This window comes from Hypomesus nipponensis, chromosome 21 (assembly GCF_054491055.1).
Source record: "Hypomesus nipponensis isolate SF chromosome 21, ASM5449105v1, whole genome shotgun sequence".
Taxonomy (NCBI): Eukaryota; Metazoa; Chordata; class Actinopteri; order Osmeriformes; family Osmeridae; genus Hypomesus; species Hypomesus nipponensis.
Genome location: NC_140381.1, coordinates 7,996,849 through 8,015,623, shown reverse-complemented (window position 1 = coordinate 8,015,623; position 18,775 = coordinate 7,996,849). Strand labels below are relative to the sequence as shown.

The 18,775-nt window shown below is 45.5% G+C and overlaps 1 protein-coding gene across 1 annotated transcript; it reads right to left on the bottom strand.

Annotated features, from left to right (window-relative positions):
- Positions 1–10,027: 10,027 nt before the first annotated feature.
- On the bottom strand, positions 10,028–18,661 carry pik3r6a (phosphoinositide-3-kinase regulatory subunit 6a). Its single transcript, XM_084685761.1, has 6 exons — positions 18,351–18,661; positions 13,956–14,079; positions 12,808–12,881; positions 12,332–12,446; positions 11,670–11,740; positions 10,028–11,152 (listed from the first exon to the last, which is right to left on the bottom strand). Exons 1-6 carry the CDS (start codon positions 18,427–18,429, stop codon positions 11,037–11,039), a joined length of 579 nt encoding a protein of 192 aa, XP_084541887.1. The 5' UTR covers positions 18,430–18,661; the 3' UTR covers positions 10,028–11,036.
- Positions 18,662–18,775: the final 114 nt, after the last annotated feature.

Genomic DNA, 18,775 nt, shown 5'->3' with positions numbered 1-18,775 from the left:
TCTCTCTCTCTGTCTCTCTCACACTCTCTCTTTCTATCTCTCTCTATCTCCCCCCTCCCACCTCCCTCTCAAATTCATTCACAGAATGACGTACATGTCCGGATGACTCACCAGGTCTCTCAGGACAAGAAATGTACCCAGCCCTGTCCATCCTCAGTGGACCTGCGTCAGTCGCCCCAGCATCAAGTTCTGCTATCAGGTTCAAGCACTGGAACTCATAGAGAAATGCCAGCCAGTCAGGCAATCGTTCTGTCATCCCTATCTCTTTCTGATTGTATTTGTCCCCTTTTCTCTCTATACTTCTTTCTCTGGTCCGTCAAGGCCCATGAGACCGTTGACGGTCCCCTGCAAGTAGGACTCACTTTTTCAAACAGTCAGTGTGAAACATGCTGAACATGCTGCAAAGAATATCTGTTCAGTGAATGTTCCAGGAACACCCGCGCGGATAGGAATTGTGTGTTGGAAGGTCTCTGTGACCTAGGAAACAATAAGCTTTACTGGAAACACGGCTTTCCGTTCCTCTTTGTGAATTGAAGGGCTTTCTTGCCTTCGCATAGAAGTATTTGAACAGTTTATGTTTCTTCTTCTTATTCAGTGTTTACTCAGAGTTTAATGGTAGTTTGAGAGGAAGTAGTTTGAAAACCCAATTTTAACTCCACCTCTGCTCTCCTGTAGCCTGGGATTCATTGTGGTTAAACAGCAGCAGTAGCAGTTCTCTCTCAGAACACTATGGATCCACATGTCTTTCTGCAGTAGAGGACTGTTTGTGTCTGCAGTAGAGCCCTGTATGTCGATAGATCTGTAGACCAGATCGATAGGGTCTGCCTACAGTAGGTAATCATAGTTTATCTTGTGTGAAATCTAGCTTGCATTTGGGTAGTGGAGGAGAGGTATATGTTTGAATAGAATGTAGAGCCTGCGGTTTAACGGCAGTGACACCATCCAGTCAAACCTAGTCCTAAAAAACGATTGACAGTAAGCCCAGTATTTGGGATAAAACTGGATTTTTGTGGAAAGGAAAGCAGAAAATGAGGATGGAACAATGAAAGTGGCTAAACCAAAGAGGGAATATAAGAGAAAGAGGTGGAAAAGGGAAAGAGAAGAAGAGAGTTTACTCGAGAGATGTGTCCTGTGTACTGTAGCTTGACGCTAACCAGATGTAAGCCTTGGTGGAATTAGCTTGGTTCGTTTAAAGAGCTGTAAGACCAAGGAGACAGGTGGATCTGGAGGTGGGCGCTCAACACAGGCACCAATTATGCCATCTGAACCTGTGGTCCATGCTAATTATCCAGACGTGTTTTAAAGCATGAGCCACCGTCACACGCAATTCCACAGGAGGGCAAAATATCTGTGGCTGTACCAACACTCTCAATACCACCACAATATACCATATCACACAGCAGAGGAAGCTATGTCACCCCCACTGGAATAACTCAGATCTATTGACCTAATCAACCTCCCGCATCTGCAGTCCATACCGCTGTTTTACAACGTGAGTGGACATTTGATTTAACACATTATGTCACAAGTAGAAAAATGGAATGAACAGTTTTACCACTTGATGACAGAGGACAGCACTGTACATTCCCCCGTCATGAGTCTGGTGACCGCATGAGATCCGTGACCACACAACCGGTGTCACACAAACCATTCGAAAGCATGCACATCCACAGGAGTGTTGTTCACCTGCAGAGAGAAGAGGACGTGGAAAACTGGACGGACGTTTCAGCCAATGGGCTTAAATGTTAAAGTGCCTCAACGTTCTCTGCGTCACCACAGTGATGTGTCAGAGAGAAAATAGGATCCCTCTTGTTGTGTCTATTTATAAAGTCTGTGCTGTAAACATCTGCTTGTAAATATGCCACCTGCTCTTTGTAATGAGGCTGAGGATGACACAGGTGTGATGGGAAAACGTCCATCTTCAAGCAAAGCTAGTTCAAACTACATTCATTATGAATTGATCTGCTTTCAGATTTTTTTTTTAACCCATTTTCAATAACAATACACTGGAGATTCCCGAGAGCAGTGTGGTTTCTATCTTGAGAACGCACATCACATTATCTGAGTCCCCACTTGTCTATTTTAACTTACAAACCTTGAAATATCAGTCCATGAACACCCCATTAAAACATTTGACCCCCTGAATGAACACCTCAGTTTAAGAAGTATTTATCTCATCAGATAACATTCCCTCTCCGCCCTCGCCCAGGGCTTCCATTCTCTGTTGTTACCAGTATCCATCAGATCCACGGCACGATCGTAGCATTCAAACAGAAGAACAAAGACATCCTGTCAGGCACTGGTCATAGCACCCTGGGTAAGGGCCCCAATTCTCTCCAAAGCCTATCTTTTGTCTCCTTAGTCTTTTATTAAATCCCCAGTCTCGTTTCCTGTTCATATCCTCCTTGTGAAAGACATGAAAGCTATGAGTCACACTGCAAATTCTCTCCTCAGTGTGAAACACCTGACTGAACTCCATGGTTTCATACTGAACCGACAGGTGTGCGTTTCACTTTTAAAACTGAACAAAGAATTCTAAAGAATTGGCAGTGTTCTGTCTGGTTGTATTCTGCAGACACCACAACTAATACAGGGTCTAGATATGGTTTAAACTTAGACAAGGACCCACAATCTTTCTCACATTGGACCGACAAAGCATATAATAAAGCACAGAATAAAATGAATGATTTGACATACCATCGCGTATGTAACAGCTTGTTCATTAATTGATAATAGATTAGCTTGGCCATGTAAAGTCTCAAGGCTGTTTGCCTGTTGCTAAGGAACGGTAGCAAAAGATGCGCGAGGGTGGCTGACGAACGTCTGAAATGTGTGTGTTTGTGTGTATTTCTGTCTGTTGATGTGTGAGTGCGCGCATGTTCTATCCTCTCTCAGCTAAACTTCTCTCCAACCATTCTCTGCAGTAAGGGTAATTAATACATGTTCAAGTTTATGGTTATGTCCAAACGATCCTACTCTGTCAACTGAATAACTCATCCATGCGTGGGTTGGCAATAGTATGGCAATTTTCTTTTTGAAGTAATAATATTACAGTTTTTCTCAATTGCTAAGACACATTTCTTGAATGTGTACTGTGTTTTCCCCAAACTCTAAACACACATCTTCATACCTACACTGTTTTTGCCAAACCCTTGACTTTTAGCCCAAAATCAAAACCATATTATCTGTCGTATAAACCTAACTTTGCATTCAAAATACACACAAAGCCCTCAAATAAATTCAACCTTCTGAATACCCTTTACAAACTTCTGGGAGGAATTGAAAACACTATTATAAAAAGGTTTTCAAGAACCATTGACTATAACATGTACCTGAATTTTAGATATGTTTCACCTCATGAGTTTGACACGATGTAAATCATAAAACTCACAATTACTGCAATTTTCCTTCTTACAGGCTGTTTATTTTCTATTTACATTAAACAGCAATTGCATTTTGAGCTCTTGTTACTGTAGTGGGCACATGATGCAAATAGTAGTGCTGCACAAATATATTGCTGTAAATTGTAATTTGGGGAACAAAAGCTAAGAAAACAAGGAAACAAACAAATAATTTTTACCTGGGTACCTGGGAGCTTGAGTACGCAACAGTATTGTTCTTTCTGGGTCAGCATCCTATCTCTGACCAGGGTCAGGCCAGAGATTTTCTTCAACATCACAGGCAATGTTTTCTCAAGCCAAACAGCAGAGAAAATGCCCTTGAATGCCTGAGCCATCCCTCACAAGACTCCATAGCAATGTCCCACAAGCTTCTTCCATGGCTTGGAGAAAGTCGTTCTGTCATAGGGATTTCTGTCATAGTGTGGCATGGATCTCATTTGAGATTATTGTTCCTCTTCCTCTTCATCTCCCTTGTCCACCTCCTCTCATTCTGACATTCTGACAATTCTGACATTTCAGCCTCTTCCTCTGATATTTGCATCCATGATTTCAAAGTACAGATGAGTTACCTTTGTATTCATTCCAAACCCCTGATTGCTTGTTGAGTATATTTGCTTGTTAGTGCTTACGCATGGACAATAGGTTGTAAAGGGTGTTTGAATTGCGCTGGTTTGGGTTTACTTATCAAATGTTTTCTGAATGACACAATGGTGATAATTGTGTCTTAAAGTGAGAGGTGTGTTTACACTTTTGCAAAGAAGTGTGAATGAACCTGAGAAATGTGTCAAAAAGGGTAAATTGTGTTAAAAGATTGGGGTACATGGTCTTTCTGCAGGGATTTGGCAAAATGGTTTTGTGAGGATGGCTTACACATACCATTTTTCTGTGTTAGCAATCGAGAAAAACTGTAATTTGTTGGTGTATGGGGAGAACAGTTATTAAAACTCTCACAGGTTCCTCAGCTACGTGGCTAAAATGACCATTCAGAGACATATATTGATTCCCTAGAACTGTCTTTGTGCAGTGAGATTGGTTAAAGCATACATGAAATTTTGATGCCAGCAGAAACCAGGCAGAGAACAGGAGCAAGGTCACTAGCGGGAGGCCAGGGCCGACAGAAAAGAAGAGAGTGTATGTGTGAGTGAGAGACAGAGGAGATAGACAAAGAGAGAGAGGGAGAGAGAGAGAGAGAGAGAGAGAGAGAGAGAGAGAGAAATAGAAGACAGAAAAAGAAAAAAAGACAGGCAGAGGAGAGAGACAAAGAGAGAGAGAGAGAGGGGAAAGAGAGAGAAAGAAAAAAAGACAGAGACAGAGGAGAGAGGGAGAGAGAAAATGGAGAGAGAACAAGAGACAGACAGGTAGAGAAGAAGGAAAGAATTGTCTCAGTCCATGACCGGCATCAATATTATTCATGATTGGATCTAAAATTCAAACCAAGTACACATTTAATGAGACTTCACCGGTGCCTAACACATATTTTGATGGAACGCAATCGCCAGTTAATGAATACGAAGTGTGGTGCTGGTGAGTCACTGGCAGCGGAGCTATTGCAGAAATTAGAATAGAAAAAACTACAAACTGCACATTTCTCACCTGTTGTGGGAGAAATCAAGGATCTTCAAGGCTATGTGCTTATGTTAATCATAATTTGTAGAACTGATTCATTTACCTTTTTTCAATCATTACTGTACACAATATTGTGCGACAATGACAACACTGTATAGAACTGTAGCTGTAATATCAGTCAGGCCAGACTGGACAACAAACACTCTCCACTGTACACCAGTAGTGGGGTGAGGGCAGTGGGGTGGGGGTGAGGGCAGTGGGGTGAGGGCAGTGTGGGGGGGGTGAGGGCAGTGGGGTGGGGGTGAGGGCAGTGGGGTGAGGGCAGTGTGGGGGGGGTGAGGGCAGTGGGGTGGGGGTGAGGGCAGTGGGGTGAGGGCAGTGGGGTGGGGGTGAGGGCAGTGTTTGGGGTTCACAGAGATTTAAACCAGCGCTGAGACGTTGAATCAGATATGTGTTGTTGTGAGTCATACCAGCGACAAGGCCTTTGCATCTCTGCACCCATGGCAGTGTGTTTGCTCGAAACCTGTGGATGAGTCATCGTGCATCTCTGCAATGCAGCACACTTCAGACCATCGGAGAGCAGTTTTTCTGTGTGTGACAGAGTGTTACCTCTGTGGCAGTGTGCCTCTGTGTGCGTGTGCATGCATGAGTGCCTATGCTTGTGTGTGCATGTGTACTTTATCTCTCAACAGGCATCCTCATCCAACTCCCGTTGTCATGACAATCACAGAAACCCCCACCGCCCCCGAGGCACTCTAGGGTGTCAAAGGTCGCCCAGGAGCCCTAGAGAGCCGGCCCCCTTTCCAGACTTTACCCTTCCCTGCCTTGACATTCACGGACGCTCAGTCGCACCTCCATTTGGCTCTGGAGGTCGCTTAGTTAAACACAGATTGATAACGACTAGAATTGGGTTGAAGATGTGCATGCACAGCCTCACGGGAAGTCATACGCGTGACGTAAGAATCGGTTAGATAGTAATGGTGGAAGCTGTGCGCCTGTCGAAAGGACGAAGCTAATTGGTATCACATTGCTTTTGAGTGGTTGTTTAAAAATAACAGGGATGGTGATAGATACAGGTGCACAGAATTCTTGTTGACGCCACCCACTCAGTGATGCTGTCTTTTCCAGTCATCTCAGCTTGCTGAAATGATTCATTAGATGACCACATTCACTAGGACATCTCCATAAATGTCACACAGGCTGTGCAATGACAGATTAATACCACATGATGATAACAACACGCTTAAAACCGTCGCTCACAAACGAGACACACATACTTTAAATACACGCATGGATGACATGAATCTTGAGCCCTCTCTTTGCATTCAGTGGTCAGCCAGCCCCGTCTGTATTCACCAGTGAGTCTTCTATCTCTTCATCCGAGGTGAGAGATAGACTTCTGTTATCACTCCCTCTGTGACAGCTAGTTGTCGGGGGGCCTCAGCGTGGCTCACATTTGTGTGAGAAAAACAACATTTGCATCAAGGCGCTGTTGACATAATGAAATGAAAAGGAGGGAGACAGACTGTGAATTTGGCAACCTGCTGAATTCAAATCATCTCATTATTCAACTGGACATTCTGAAGGGAGGGAAATAGAGAGAGACAGAGAGAGGGGGAGAGAGAATGAGAATGAGAGACAGAAGAGAGATAGAGAGAGATAGAGATAGAGAGGAATGGGGGAGGATGGAATGGATTGAAGATGACTCAGACTTTTCATTTCTTATTTAAGTGAATTTGGCAAAAGCTAGATGAATGGACTCCGGCAACTAACAAACCCGGCAACCTGCCATGCATCCACTGCCACTAACAGCACTAACAATTGTTACAACAGTTCTAATTTCACACATGTCAATCAGCATTAAAATGAGTGTGTCTCTAATAACCAGAGATCTGTAATTGATCAAAATTACAGAAACTCAGTCAAAAAAAATTGAGTTGACATATCATTTTAATGAAATCCGTTTGAAAAAAATATCTTTAAAAACCTTCATATGCCAGAGATGAAAGCTGCAAGCATACTAGCCTGCGGCGCTAACGCTGCAGTGCTCAGCATCCAGATGCCAGGGCAGCTAATTAGCAAGGGCAGCTAATAGGAGCTCAAATCAGTTCTGGCTGAGATGAAAGCATTCTCCTAGGCATTGGTGCAGGTCAGGTGAAATCTCCACAGCTTTTGTAAAACTGTTAGGAACCAGACACAGGAAAATAGCATTACTTGTGGTTGTTTTTTATTGTATTAGTTTACTCTTATTCTTAAACATGATACATTTTAAATGAACACTTATCAAATACATGGTCCGATGTGTCAGCTGTATTTATGAATCAGTTCTGATATACATGATATGGCTACTGTACAGTAACACTTTGTACACATATCATTTATGTATTTCCCTAAGAATTGGTAAGAATATCTTGCTACAAACAAAGCCTGAGAATGAACATTCACTGAACACACACTAACACCTGCCACTTTAACTCAGCAAGGGTCACATTTTCATGACAATACAAAATAGTTAGAATTTTTATTTTCATCCATGTATATTCCTTTCATAAACCTATAATATAATTAGATTAATATGTAGATTTCACTTTTACGGTAACACGTTTGCAACAATATTGTTAAGCCGTCATATACAAAAATATTTGGTCCACTCCGTGAGACACCCTGGGAATATAAATATCAACACATACATCCTGAAACAAGGAAAGAAGATTTCCAACAAAAGCACATCACCGGTTTGGTTGACAGATTTAGTGAGAGACAGCTTGACGTCACGCCATGGAGCTTAGCCTTCAGAAACACAGAGCTTTAGACACTTCAGGCTTCAGTGACTGTTATAGAATTCAGAGAGAGATAGAGAGAGAGAGTGAGAGAGAGTGAGACAGAGAGACAGAGAGCGAAAGTGGGAGAGAGACAGTGAGAAACAGAGAGACACATAGTGAGAGAAAGATAGAGAAAAAGGGGGGGGGATACAGACTGCAGAGAGAGAAAGCAGGACTGTGAGTGGTGAACAGAGAGAGGGATAGCATGACCAAGAGTGAAAGAGAGAGCAGGACTGTGAGTGGGGAACAGAGAGAGGGATAGCATGACCAAGAGTGAAAGAGAGAGCAGAGTGAGAGGGGGATAGAGAAAGAGAGAAACAGAAACATAGAGAGATGCAGTGAGAGAAAGTGTGGGTTATTGTATATGCATCTGTGGGGGGTGTGGGTGGGTGTGGAGGCTAACAGAGGATCAGTGAAGTGTAACTCAATCTCATAACTCTTAAAGACAAGACCTGAGGGCAGTAAGGCAGCGGATCCTCTCTTGATATTCTGATATGATTCTGGCACACTCAAAGGGACACACACACACACAAACAGTACAAAACATTTAGAATACAAAGTCCACTCCATGTGCCCTCAAACTTCCAAGTAGTTCAAGTGATATGAATAACATCATCTGACACTCAAGTACAATTGGAGGACAAAAGAGATGTGTTTAATTTCCAATTGGTTTGACTCTCCACGCTATCTGCTCTGTCTGGTACAAGTACCCCCCCGGCCATTTCCAATTACCCAGCTAGCTAGGTAAACAGCAAGGGGTGGACAACTGGAGACTGAGTACAATGGCTTGGCAGATTTAAGGTGAAAGAGTAGGATGGTGCAGGAGAACTGCACTGCAGTCCTTTTCAGCTGAAACAAAAAGCAGTGAGAGGTTTAAACTGTCCATAGCAGCCAGATATAGGCTAGCAACAGAACCAAGCTTTGTTGCTGTGTAACCAATCAGAGGGGAGGTATGCCGTCAAAACAGAATTGACCATAGCAACAAAGCCAATAACAGCTACCTGTCACTGGTTGCTTCCCTCCACCCAAGCGAGAGAGAAAAGCGGTGTGCGCGGTGCCAAGATTGGGGCGGGGTCACGGGATTATCACGTTTGATTGACAAGGATGACCTTTAGCAGTGTCGGCCAAGGACATCCTCGACAGAGGACTCGGAGCGTTCCTACTGATGATGACTCATCCTAAAGCTTAACACACACGCACACACACAAGTACACAAACCCACAAGTACACACACACACACTGCTCTGTGGAGGCTTCTCGTCTGAGAGGCTGGGTGAATGCTACATTGATGATTCACTCAAGCATCATTGATTGGTCACAAAGGAGAGGTGACTCCCCGGCCCGGCAGCATTGACAGGGGTCCTGCAATAGAAAAGAATACTGCCTTGTGCATCTGAAACACCACCGTGGACAGTTTACCACTTCAGCGCATTACAGAGAAGCGAGGCTGTTCAACTGGCCAGAAACAGAGTATCGGTAACCCTCTACGTTTCCACACGTCAAAGGGCCGAAATAAAGGCGGGAAAGTCACATCACTGACACCGAACGCTGCATTGTATGGGGTTTCATTGTATATACTGCTTGCGACTGCCTATGCCGGGGTTGCCACGGCAACAGTTGCCGGGAGAGTGCCTTTGATCACGGACGCGACAATCCACACCTGCAGGTGACCGGCCGGGCCGCCTCGCCCCTGAAGACTCCCGAGGGTGACACACACACGCTCACAGGGCCCATTGAAGGGCCCACTGAACGCCCTATTTAGGGCAGTGGTTCTCAATCCTGGTCCTCGGGACCCCCTGCCCTGCATGTTTTAGATATTTCCCTGCTCCAACACACCTGATTCAAATAAATGCTCCTGATAACGACCCATTCATTTGAATCAGGTGTGTTTGAGGAGGGAAACGTCTAAAACATGCAGGGCAGGGGGTCCCGAAGACCAGGATAGAGAACCACTGCTTTAGGGGACTGTATCAGCACTGGTTGTTCTACTGAGGAGCTTCCAAGAGCTGGCCCTAAAGGTGTCCCATTTCCTCCATTAGCACTGTCGAGACATGGAGCTGGCGAACACTAAGTTGTGTCTACTAAAGTGACTAAACTAACGTGTTGGCTTTGACATGGATTGGTGCTTGTGCTTTAGAGCAGTGGTTCCCAACCTTGGTGCAGGGCCCACTGTCCTGCATGTTTTAGATGTTTCCCTGCTCCAACACACCTGATTCAAATGAATGGTCATAAGCAGGCTTCTGCAGAGCTGGATAACGACCCATTCATTTGAATCAGGTGTGTTGGAGCAGAGAAACATGGAAAACATGCAGGACAGCGCCTCTCGAGGACCAGGGTTGGGAACCACTGCTCTAGAGCAAGAGAATTGGCTGGCTGGTCCCACGCACATTTGAAAACCAAACCAACACCCCTGATGTGTCCTGAAGCTTCATGCGTGAACGCAGCGTTAAACACAGCAGTACTGAGCGGTACGCTGTCTGACGCCCCAGTCATTTGTCGGTGAACAATTGGCAAAGTGGTGAACTTGAGTGGCCTAAAATGATGACTGAGGATTAGCATACTTCTGTGTCATAAAACCACGAGTTCAACATGTTTTGTAGCGATTTCGAGTCATGATACACCAGGCAAATTTAGAAGTCGTGAACTTTGTCAATAGAACATCGAGCTGCTGACGCGATGACTCACTGTTGCAGTTTGTTAGCGCACTGTGTGTCCCGTAAAGGCCTTGCTTAATTTGAAAGGTTGTCCAATCAGAGGCAATTACTTATGTCTAGTGAACCACTTAATGTCAACCAACAATGTTATCTCCTAATGCTAATTATAAAGGCCTGTCAGTATTTAGCATTACGTGCTTACTGCGGCTGCCAGGCTGTGCTTCTATACGCTGCTAATAAGCATAGAAAACAGAAACAGTTGGACATGTGGAGGGGTTGTGAAATTGACAGAGAAAGGGGGGGGGGGGAAGGGGGAGAAGGAGGTGGGAGAAAGAGAGAGAAAGAGAGAGAATGAGCGAGTCAAAAAAGACAAATACACCCCAGACAAAACTCACATAGACAGGGAGAGAAAAGGCGCACCGACCAATCTCTTTACGACACCCCACCCATAACCCTCTGAACCGACTCCACGTCTGTCCGTGCTTCAAGTCTTTCTCGGGGTTGAAAAGCTGAAACTGTGACACTGCGGTGGCCATCTTGGATCATGGCCCCTCAGTCAGCCCCGCAAGCTGGGACTCTGTGTAGACTGCAGTTTACATGATGGAGCAGGTGAAGCCACAGCACTCTTTAAGCAGGGTCAGGCCGGTCTTGCCAAAAGGGGACGAGGCCTGCTGGTTTCGGGATGTCACTCTCCTGGAGGGGGTGGAGCCTAGGATGGGGGGGGGGGGGGGGGGGGCGTGGCCAAAAACAAGGAGGAAAGGAGGGAGGAGGAAATCCCGTGTAAAATAGAAGGGGAAGAGGGAGGATAGGAGGATATAAACAATATGGAGGATACATGCTATGGCTCTTTACGGGTTCATACTGTATGGATAAAATTACAAACACGTCGCACACACACGTCAGTATAGTTACACACATCTGTGCGTGCGCACACAGGCACATACTATCATGCTAACAAACACAGACATGCACATAAATGAGTGAATTCCATTATCTCAGTTACAACTAAAAGTATTTAAAAAAAATGTTGCTCAATCTAACACACAACCCCCTGAGCATATAGACACACAGCACCGTGACTCAGATTTCAGGTTAAGACCACAATTGAAAACACGTAGGCTTCATCTCTCCAGGAAGGTTAATAAAGAGAAAAAAAGTCTCTAGAAGCTTTTCAGATAATAATCTTCAGCAAATGAAGCCATCAAAACCAACAATAAATTACAAACCTTTCTTCTTTAAGCTTTTAGGAAACTTTGACTTGAGGAAGTCTGCCATCTCCTTATCCTCCTCCTTCTCCCTGTGTTAAAGGAGAGCATCGAAAACAGTTATGATGGAACAGAGAATTCGAAACTTATAATCGGAAACACTTCTCAAGAACCAAGTTTCTGTGTCTGTTCCCAGATAAAATGGAACATTCCAAAGTCCAGATAGCTCGGTTAACTGAGTGAGTGTTACCTGTAGTACATTCTTGTTAGCCTCGACACCACTTTCCCAGACACAACACATGATGGATCTGTTTCCTCTGCTCGCTCCAGCTCCTCACATGTCAAGCCTCCAAAACAATCAATTATCACCCCATGGCTTCCTGCCTCACACCTCCCAGAATCCCTCTGGGCCCATGCATGGAGTCTGGCTTCGTTCTCAGAACTGCGGGTGCTGTTCCGACTCAACACCTCGTTTACCATAACGAGAACTCGAGTACACAACTACACAAGCACACTGTTACAGGCAAGAGAGGGCACTGCGTAGGGTTGTCATCCGGGGCTAGCGTGCTAACTCTAGTTCAGAAAAACAGCGGAATAACAGGAGAGAGAGCAAAGAGAGGGTGAGTGACAGAGAAAGAGGGAAGGAGAGAGAGAGAGAGAATAGGAGAGAGGCGGACGCGTGCCTCAGCCTTTCGAACTCCACGTCGTCCACCAGGAAGTCCCTGGTCTCCACCAGCTTGTGGATCTGCTGGAGGAGCTCCTCCTCCTTCTGACGATCTTCGCTCGACTTGTCGTTATCTGCAGAAGACAACAGGATACACTGTGTAGCCTTTTATATATATATATATATATATATATACATATATATATATATATATATATATATACATATATATATATATATACATATATACATATATATATATACACACATATATATATATATATATATATATATATATATATATATAAATAAAATGAATCCAAGCCAACATCTCAATGATGGGAATGGTGGGTATGAACTTCATGAGACTTCAGTGGCCGTCAAATCAAAGAAAAAAAAAAAAAAGATTCTAGCCTCGTGGTTCATTGTTGGGTTACACTATGGAAGTAGGTTGTCCCTGCAAACCTCCCTACTCAGCCCTCTAGGTGATCCTACCTGGTATGGACACCAGCTTCTGCAGCTCCTTCTTCAGACGAGTGATCTCCTTGCACAGCTGGATGTCGTCCATCCTGCGGACAAAGGAAACCGAGCGGTCGATGCCCCCGAACAGAACGACGCTGTTCACATTGACAGGCGTTAACGACGGCGGCCATTTGCTTTCAGACTCTCATATGGGGGAGTCAGTCAGGATTAATGAATATTCATACTCGTCGCCGTGGCAGCGGGAGGTAGTATTGATCCCATATTACACTCCAAAATCAAGCAATCCAACCGAAGTCAGGCCTGAAGATAGGCATCCATGTGCTCGTCTAGGGGCTTTGTGTGACGTCTGTGTGTGTGTGTGTGAATGAGAGTGTATTAGGAACAGCTGATCCTATCTGATACTGTCTCTGTCTATGGGGTGTCTTCAGACCCCAGAGGGCCCAGTGCTATCACTCTGTCACACACACACACAGGCAGGCACACACTATCTACCTCTTCCATCACTACCTCAGTCTGTGAGATAAGGGGGGGACATTATACAGGGACATGGTACAACACTGAAGGTCTGGAATACAGATGACACACACACACACACACACCGTGTGCTGCTGTTATAGACTCAGCAGAATGAGAATAAATATCCATGCATTCGCTTTCAGAGGCGGAGGCCGAAGCAACCTCATCGTTACTTTAACGTGTGCCAGCTGGTGATTGTTCCGGTAGCTGAAGGGAAGGAAGAAGAGCTCCCTGACAGGGGACTGTGTTGACCGTGGTGACAACACTGCAGTAAACAACCCAACACTGCAGTAAACAACCCAACACTGCAGTAAACAACCCAACACTGCAGTAAACAACCCAACACTGCAGTAAACAACCCATTTACTCCCCTCCCTTGCACGCTTTTTGATCTACAGCGGGCAGTGCACACTCAATATCCGTGTTCCTTGAATTCAGCGACAGACACAGGACGTTACCGAGACGGGGATTTCAATCCAGGACTTCAAGGCTGTGTGTGTGTCTGTGTGTGTGTGGAGGGGGGGGGGGGGGGGTGAGAGTCTGAGGCCTTCCAGCACAGAGCCCGACTGTGTAAAACAAGGGGTTCTTTCCAGGGCAGCGTGTCTGAGGGAACACGAGTGTCGGAGGGCACAGTCGACACTCACATGTATCTGAGCTCGGACTCTCGCCGCACCAGCACGTCTCTGATCCGCTCAATCTTGAACAGCTCGCCCTCGATGTCGTCGGTGGTGATGGTGGAGTCCGCCATGGAGACCACGTCTTCCTCCGCTGCACGGGGGAAAAGACAAGTCAGTTTCCCCCCCGGTCGAATTCCGACCATCCTGCTGTTAGGCGTCGACTTTGCCTTTCGCTGCCCCTGCTTTGTATTTGTTCAGAAATGGGAAAGATGCTTCAAACAACAGACCTGCTCTCTGGGCTTGGTTTTATTGTTTGAGCTAGAGACATCCATATCCCAACCCCCCCCCATCCTCGGCTTGCCTACCCGACTCTTTCGCACACACACACACACACAAACCACCCTTGCACAGAAAACAACAAGCTCAGGATTCAACTGTCCCTGATAACACACACACACACAGCATATGAATCACTTACACACGAATACTAGTATACAATTACAGTGTGTTGAACTGTGGCTGACAGACTCTAATGAGGGGGTTTTGCGGGGCTGCAGGAGGCACTGGGCGGAGATTCATTATGAGTGTATTGCCTCTAGTTTACACACTGTTCTTGATGATTGAGCGGGCGTACAGACACATACGTCCACACACACATAAATGCAGACCCACACGTACTGTACACACGCCGACACACACACACACACAGACTCACGTGTGCATGATAACTGTGCTGAAGTAGCGGATGGGAGCAGGATAGACACAGTAGCACAAAGACAAGATCATGCAGTATTACACCTCTGCATGGCAGTGATTCTGTAATTCAGTTATTTGTCTTTCTGTCTGTCGACAGGTTCATGGACTATTTATGGAGGGTTAGGAGTCATGTGGCTGTATTCGACAAATTACTGTGTTCTTCAACTCACTTTCAGGACCCATGCTAAACTGCGGAGCTGTTGAAAAGTACTGGCGATGTACTGAACTCCCCCGGTGGTGAGAGACAGCAGCTGGATGGGAGCTGTAATTACACTGGCAGGCTATACCAAGAGACATCCGGATGGGGGGGAGGGGGTCTGTACCAAGAGACACCCAGACAGTAAACCCTCCTTTCTTTCTCCACCTCAGCAACCTCTCTCCCCCCCGTACCTTAATCCCCAGACTACAGTTGGTGACTCATAGTGCGCCGCAAGCCAGGACCAAAAGATATGGAGGGTAATCATGTGAGTACTTACTGTAGACTACAGCAGGGCTCCCAGATTAACTATCTGCCCAGCGGAACTGTTAATGACACTCACTCACACACATGCTGAATGCACACTTTTAATTGTTGACAGCTCTGTACTGTTCAATAGCTTTGGAATAGGATCAATTCACAACCTTTTGTAATTGGACTTCATACATTACTGTATGAAACATAGCAGCACACAACCAATGCTCTGCAAGTGAAAAACATACTCATTAAATACATTGTTTTTACTGAGACAATTTAACGAAAGATTGTGTTAGTGTAAGAGCACCAGTCAGCTTAGACTATTTCCATCTTTTTCCATACAGACTTTCCATACAGAAGAATACGCCATTTTCATTGATGCCTTATTGGTACGAAGTTAATGTTGTTATGTATGACCTTTCTTAGATGCAGAAGGGGCACACAGATGGCATGTATTTCAGTTCTTGCCGCACCTCCACCATTATCTCCAACTGTTCCTTTGCTGTTACTAAGTCGTCACTCGTTAGTACCGAGTCAAGCTTTGTTGTGTGTAAAAAAATCCCACTGACTGTGGCGCGGGATGAAGTGACATCAAAGCCTTTCTCTCTTGCGCTGCCCTCTGCTAAACACACCAGTAGCAGCGCCACAACCCAACAGGCAACCAGCCAAGTAGCAACACGGGGGGGGGGGGGGGGGGGGGAGACTACAAAAAACAAGAAGAAGAAAATCCCACCAGCAAGCATCATATCGGCTCAGGTATTGACATGTAGAAAGAAATACAATGTCAGCTTGCCTTGTTATTTCCCGCGAGTCAGCGGCAGTTGAAGTCTGCTTGGTTCCCTTATCCTCCGACGACACTCACTGTTGCCTTGAGCTGTTCTATGAGGAGGCCAAAGACTAGGAGAGCCGAACTTCCACCGACATCATCATCATCATCCGCTCCAGTTCATCCAATGTACGTCCTGCAATTTCTGAAGATTCTTTTCAAATGTGCTTGTATACCCTCTGCTCCTTAGCCAAGACACATTAGAGGTGTGTTCGGCAAGGAAGTGCACTCAGAAACAGACAAAGAACCTATTGAATCACACTTCCTCCAGCCAGGGGAGAGGACTTTGACTTTGAAGTGCAGATATCTTTTTAAGAGAGAGGGAAGAGAGCTGAGGCGTATTCTAATAAGACTTGCCTTAGATGACCTGTGGGTGCTGGTGACATGGAAAAAGAGTGCGTGATTCACCGGGGAGCGTTCGTTGGCAGTTTGTCCATTAATATTGAGTTGTGTGAAGGATTTTGACTCCAAAACACCAAAACACTTACTGTGGCTTTCACCGACACGCACAAAGGATGCAGATATAAATAACCGCGTATCTCCGGGGGCACATTAGGCTGGGTTACTACGCCAAAGCTGCCCTGATGTCGACGTGGAGACGTCAGCGCACGGAGAAAGGCTACCCGGAAGATCGTCTCAGGAGGCTTTCTGAATCTCGATGCCTTTGTACCTCAAGGCTCTGCGGAGCCCGTCCACCCACACTCACTCAAACTCTCCCACAAATCAATCACCGCGGAACAGCAACGTGACACCTCTGATGGGAGAACTGACAGTAGGCATGAAAAGGACGAAAAGTCGGGTTCCGCGCGATACGCCTTCAAGGATGCTGTGAGCCAGTGAACAGCAGGAAAGAGCTCTTCTACATACACACCTTGAATTTGATTTTAGTTTGTTTCTATGCCATAAATATGGACTTCAAATAAGACAACATTTCTGGAGCTAGATCCCCTCCACTCGTCTTACACGTCCCCTCCACCCTTTATCTTCTCCACTTCCTCTCTTCCTAAGTAGATAACTACCCCTGACATGTCGAGTTTGAGATGCCACAACAGGTTTTCCACGAGGGATCACTCTGAGGTTCACTGGAAGCCTGGCCTTTCAGGACACGTTACCTTGAAGACCATCACCACCTCTGGGGGGGATTTCTGGGATAAGCTGGTCTGGAGGTGGGAGATGCTGACGTCCGTGGTCACACTGTTGCATTTAGGGACCACAACGGCGGAATGGGGAGGGGCTGTATATGAGCGGGCAGAATGGTGGTTGAAAGGGAGGGCAGGACGGTGTGTCCCTGCCTCTGTGGTTTCTGTAAGTGTGTGTGTGTGTGTGTGTGTGTGTGAGAAGCCTATTAGATCCACGCCTCTCACTTCAACTTCTCGTGTACTACGGAATCTTCTAGTTGTGCAACCAGAAGATACATTTCTTTGGCGCACACACACACTCAAACAAAATGTCAATCCTTAGAAGTCTTTCTTACACTACTGTATGCCCCTTCTTACACTACTGTATGCCCCTTCTTAGACTACTGTATGCCCCTTCTTAGACTACTGTATGCCCCCCCGTGTGGAAGCTGACAGTCACGACGCACAGCAGCCCTCACAGCGTTTTTTTTAAATAAATCTCCAGTTTACAATCTTTTCTCCACATTTCCTTACATTTACATTTAGTCATTTAGCAATTGCTCTTATCCAGAGCGACTTACAGTAAGTACAGGGACATTCCCCTGAGGCAAGTAGGGTGAAGTGCTTTGCCCAAGGACACAACATCATTGACATGGCCGGGAATATAACTGACAACCTTCTGATTACTAGCCCGATTCCCTAACCGCTCAGCCATCTGACCCCTCCTTCCTTTCTTGCTTCCGCTAGTATGCTTGTACCCTACCTAATGAGGTGGATGTCTTGCGGACTGATGGACAGGTCAGAGTTTGGTGGACTGGTAGGAAAGGAGGCAAAGAGGAAAATAGAGAGTGAGTGAATTAAAGAGAAAGGGAGATGGAGGGGGAGATATAGAAACCAAAATGTTTCTATAAGTTAGGCTCCAGTAATGTTTTACAGCTGACAAGTTATGTATAGCCTAACAGTCCCGTGCTCAACACAGTGAACACAAACTCTGGTGTCAGCATGAACACAAGTGATTCCCGCCATGTGTAGGTGCATTTGACTTGTAATCATCAATCCTATTTTACAATCTGGACTGTACCCACATACGCACTCACGGAAACACGCACAAACATACTGATGGATAATCAGTACCATTCTTCTATCTTAATTTAAATACCTGCATGCGACTCCTAGCATGTTTAACTGACGAAGTGCAAAAGTTTGCAAATAGTACAGCTTAGTAAACAAGTAATAGGCAGCCCAATTTAAAATATGCAAACGAATACCTGTTTTAGAAGTGTCTGTATTCCATTTAGTGCATTCCAGGGAGCCGTATTGATTTGAGGATCCTCGCTCACTTTCCATATTAGCGATTTGATTTGAACAGCTGGACAGATGCGCTCTCAAGCTTAGAGCAGCTCGCCAAGTGGAGAGGGAAATGCAGCGTGTGCAGTATTTTATTTAATTCAGTCACACAAGAATCATGCTACAAAAGAAAACGTTCTCACAACACGCGGGTGTGGACTGGTTCACCGGTGCCTGTGGTTCTTGGAGTGCGCAGCCGGTGAGCACTGATCATGTACGCAAGAAGGCTTTGAATGGTTGCAAAACGTGAATCTCAAGTCAACTCCATGGCGCCACCTTGTGTTATCATCGTATCATATCACCTGCAAGTCAGAATTTTCGCCAAAGGATTCTTTTTCATCAATCA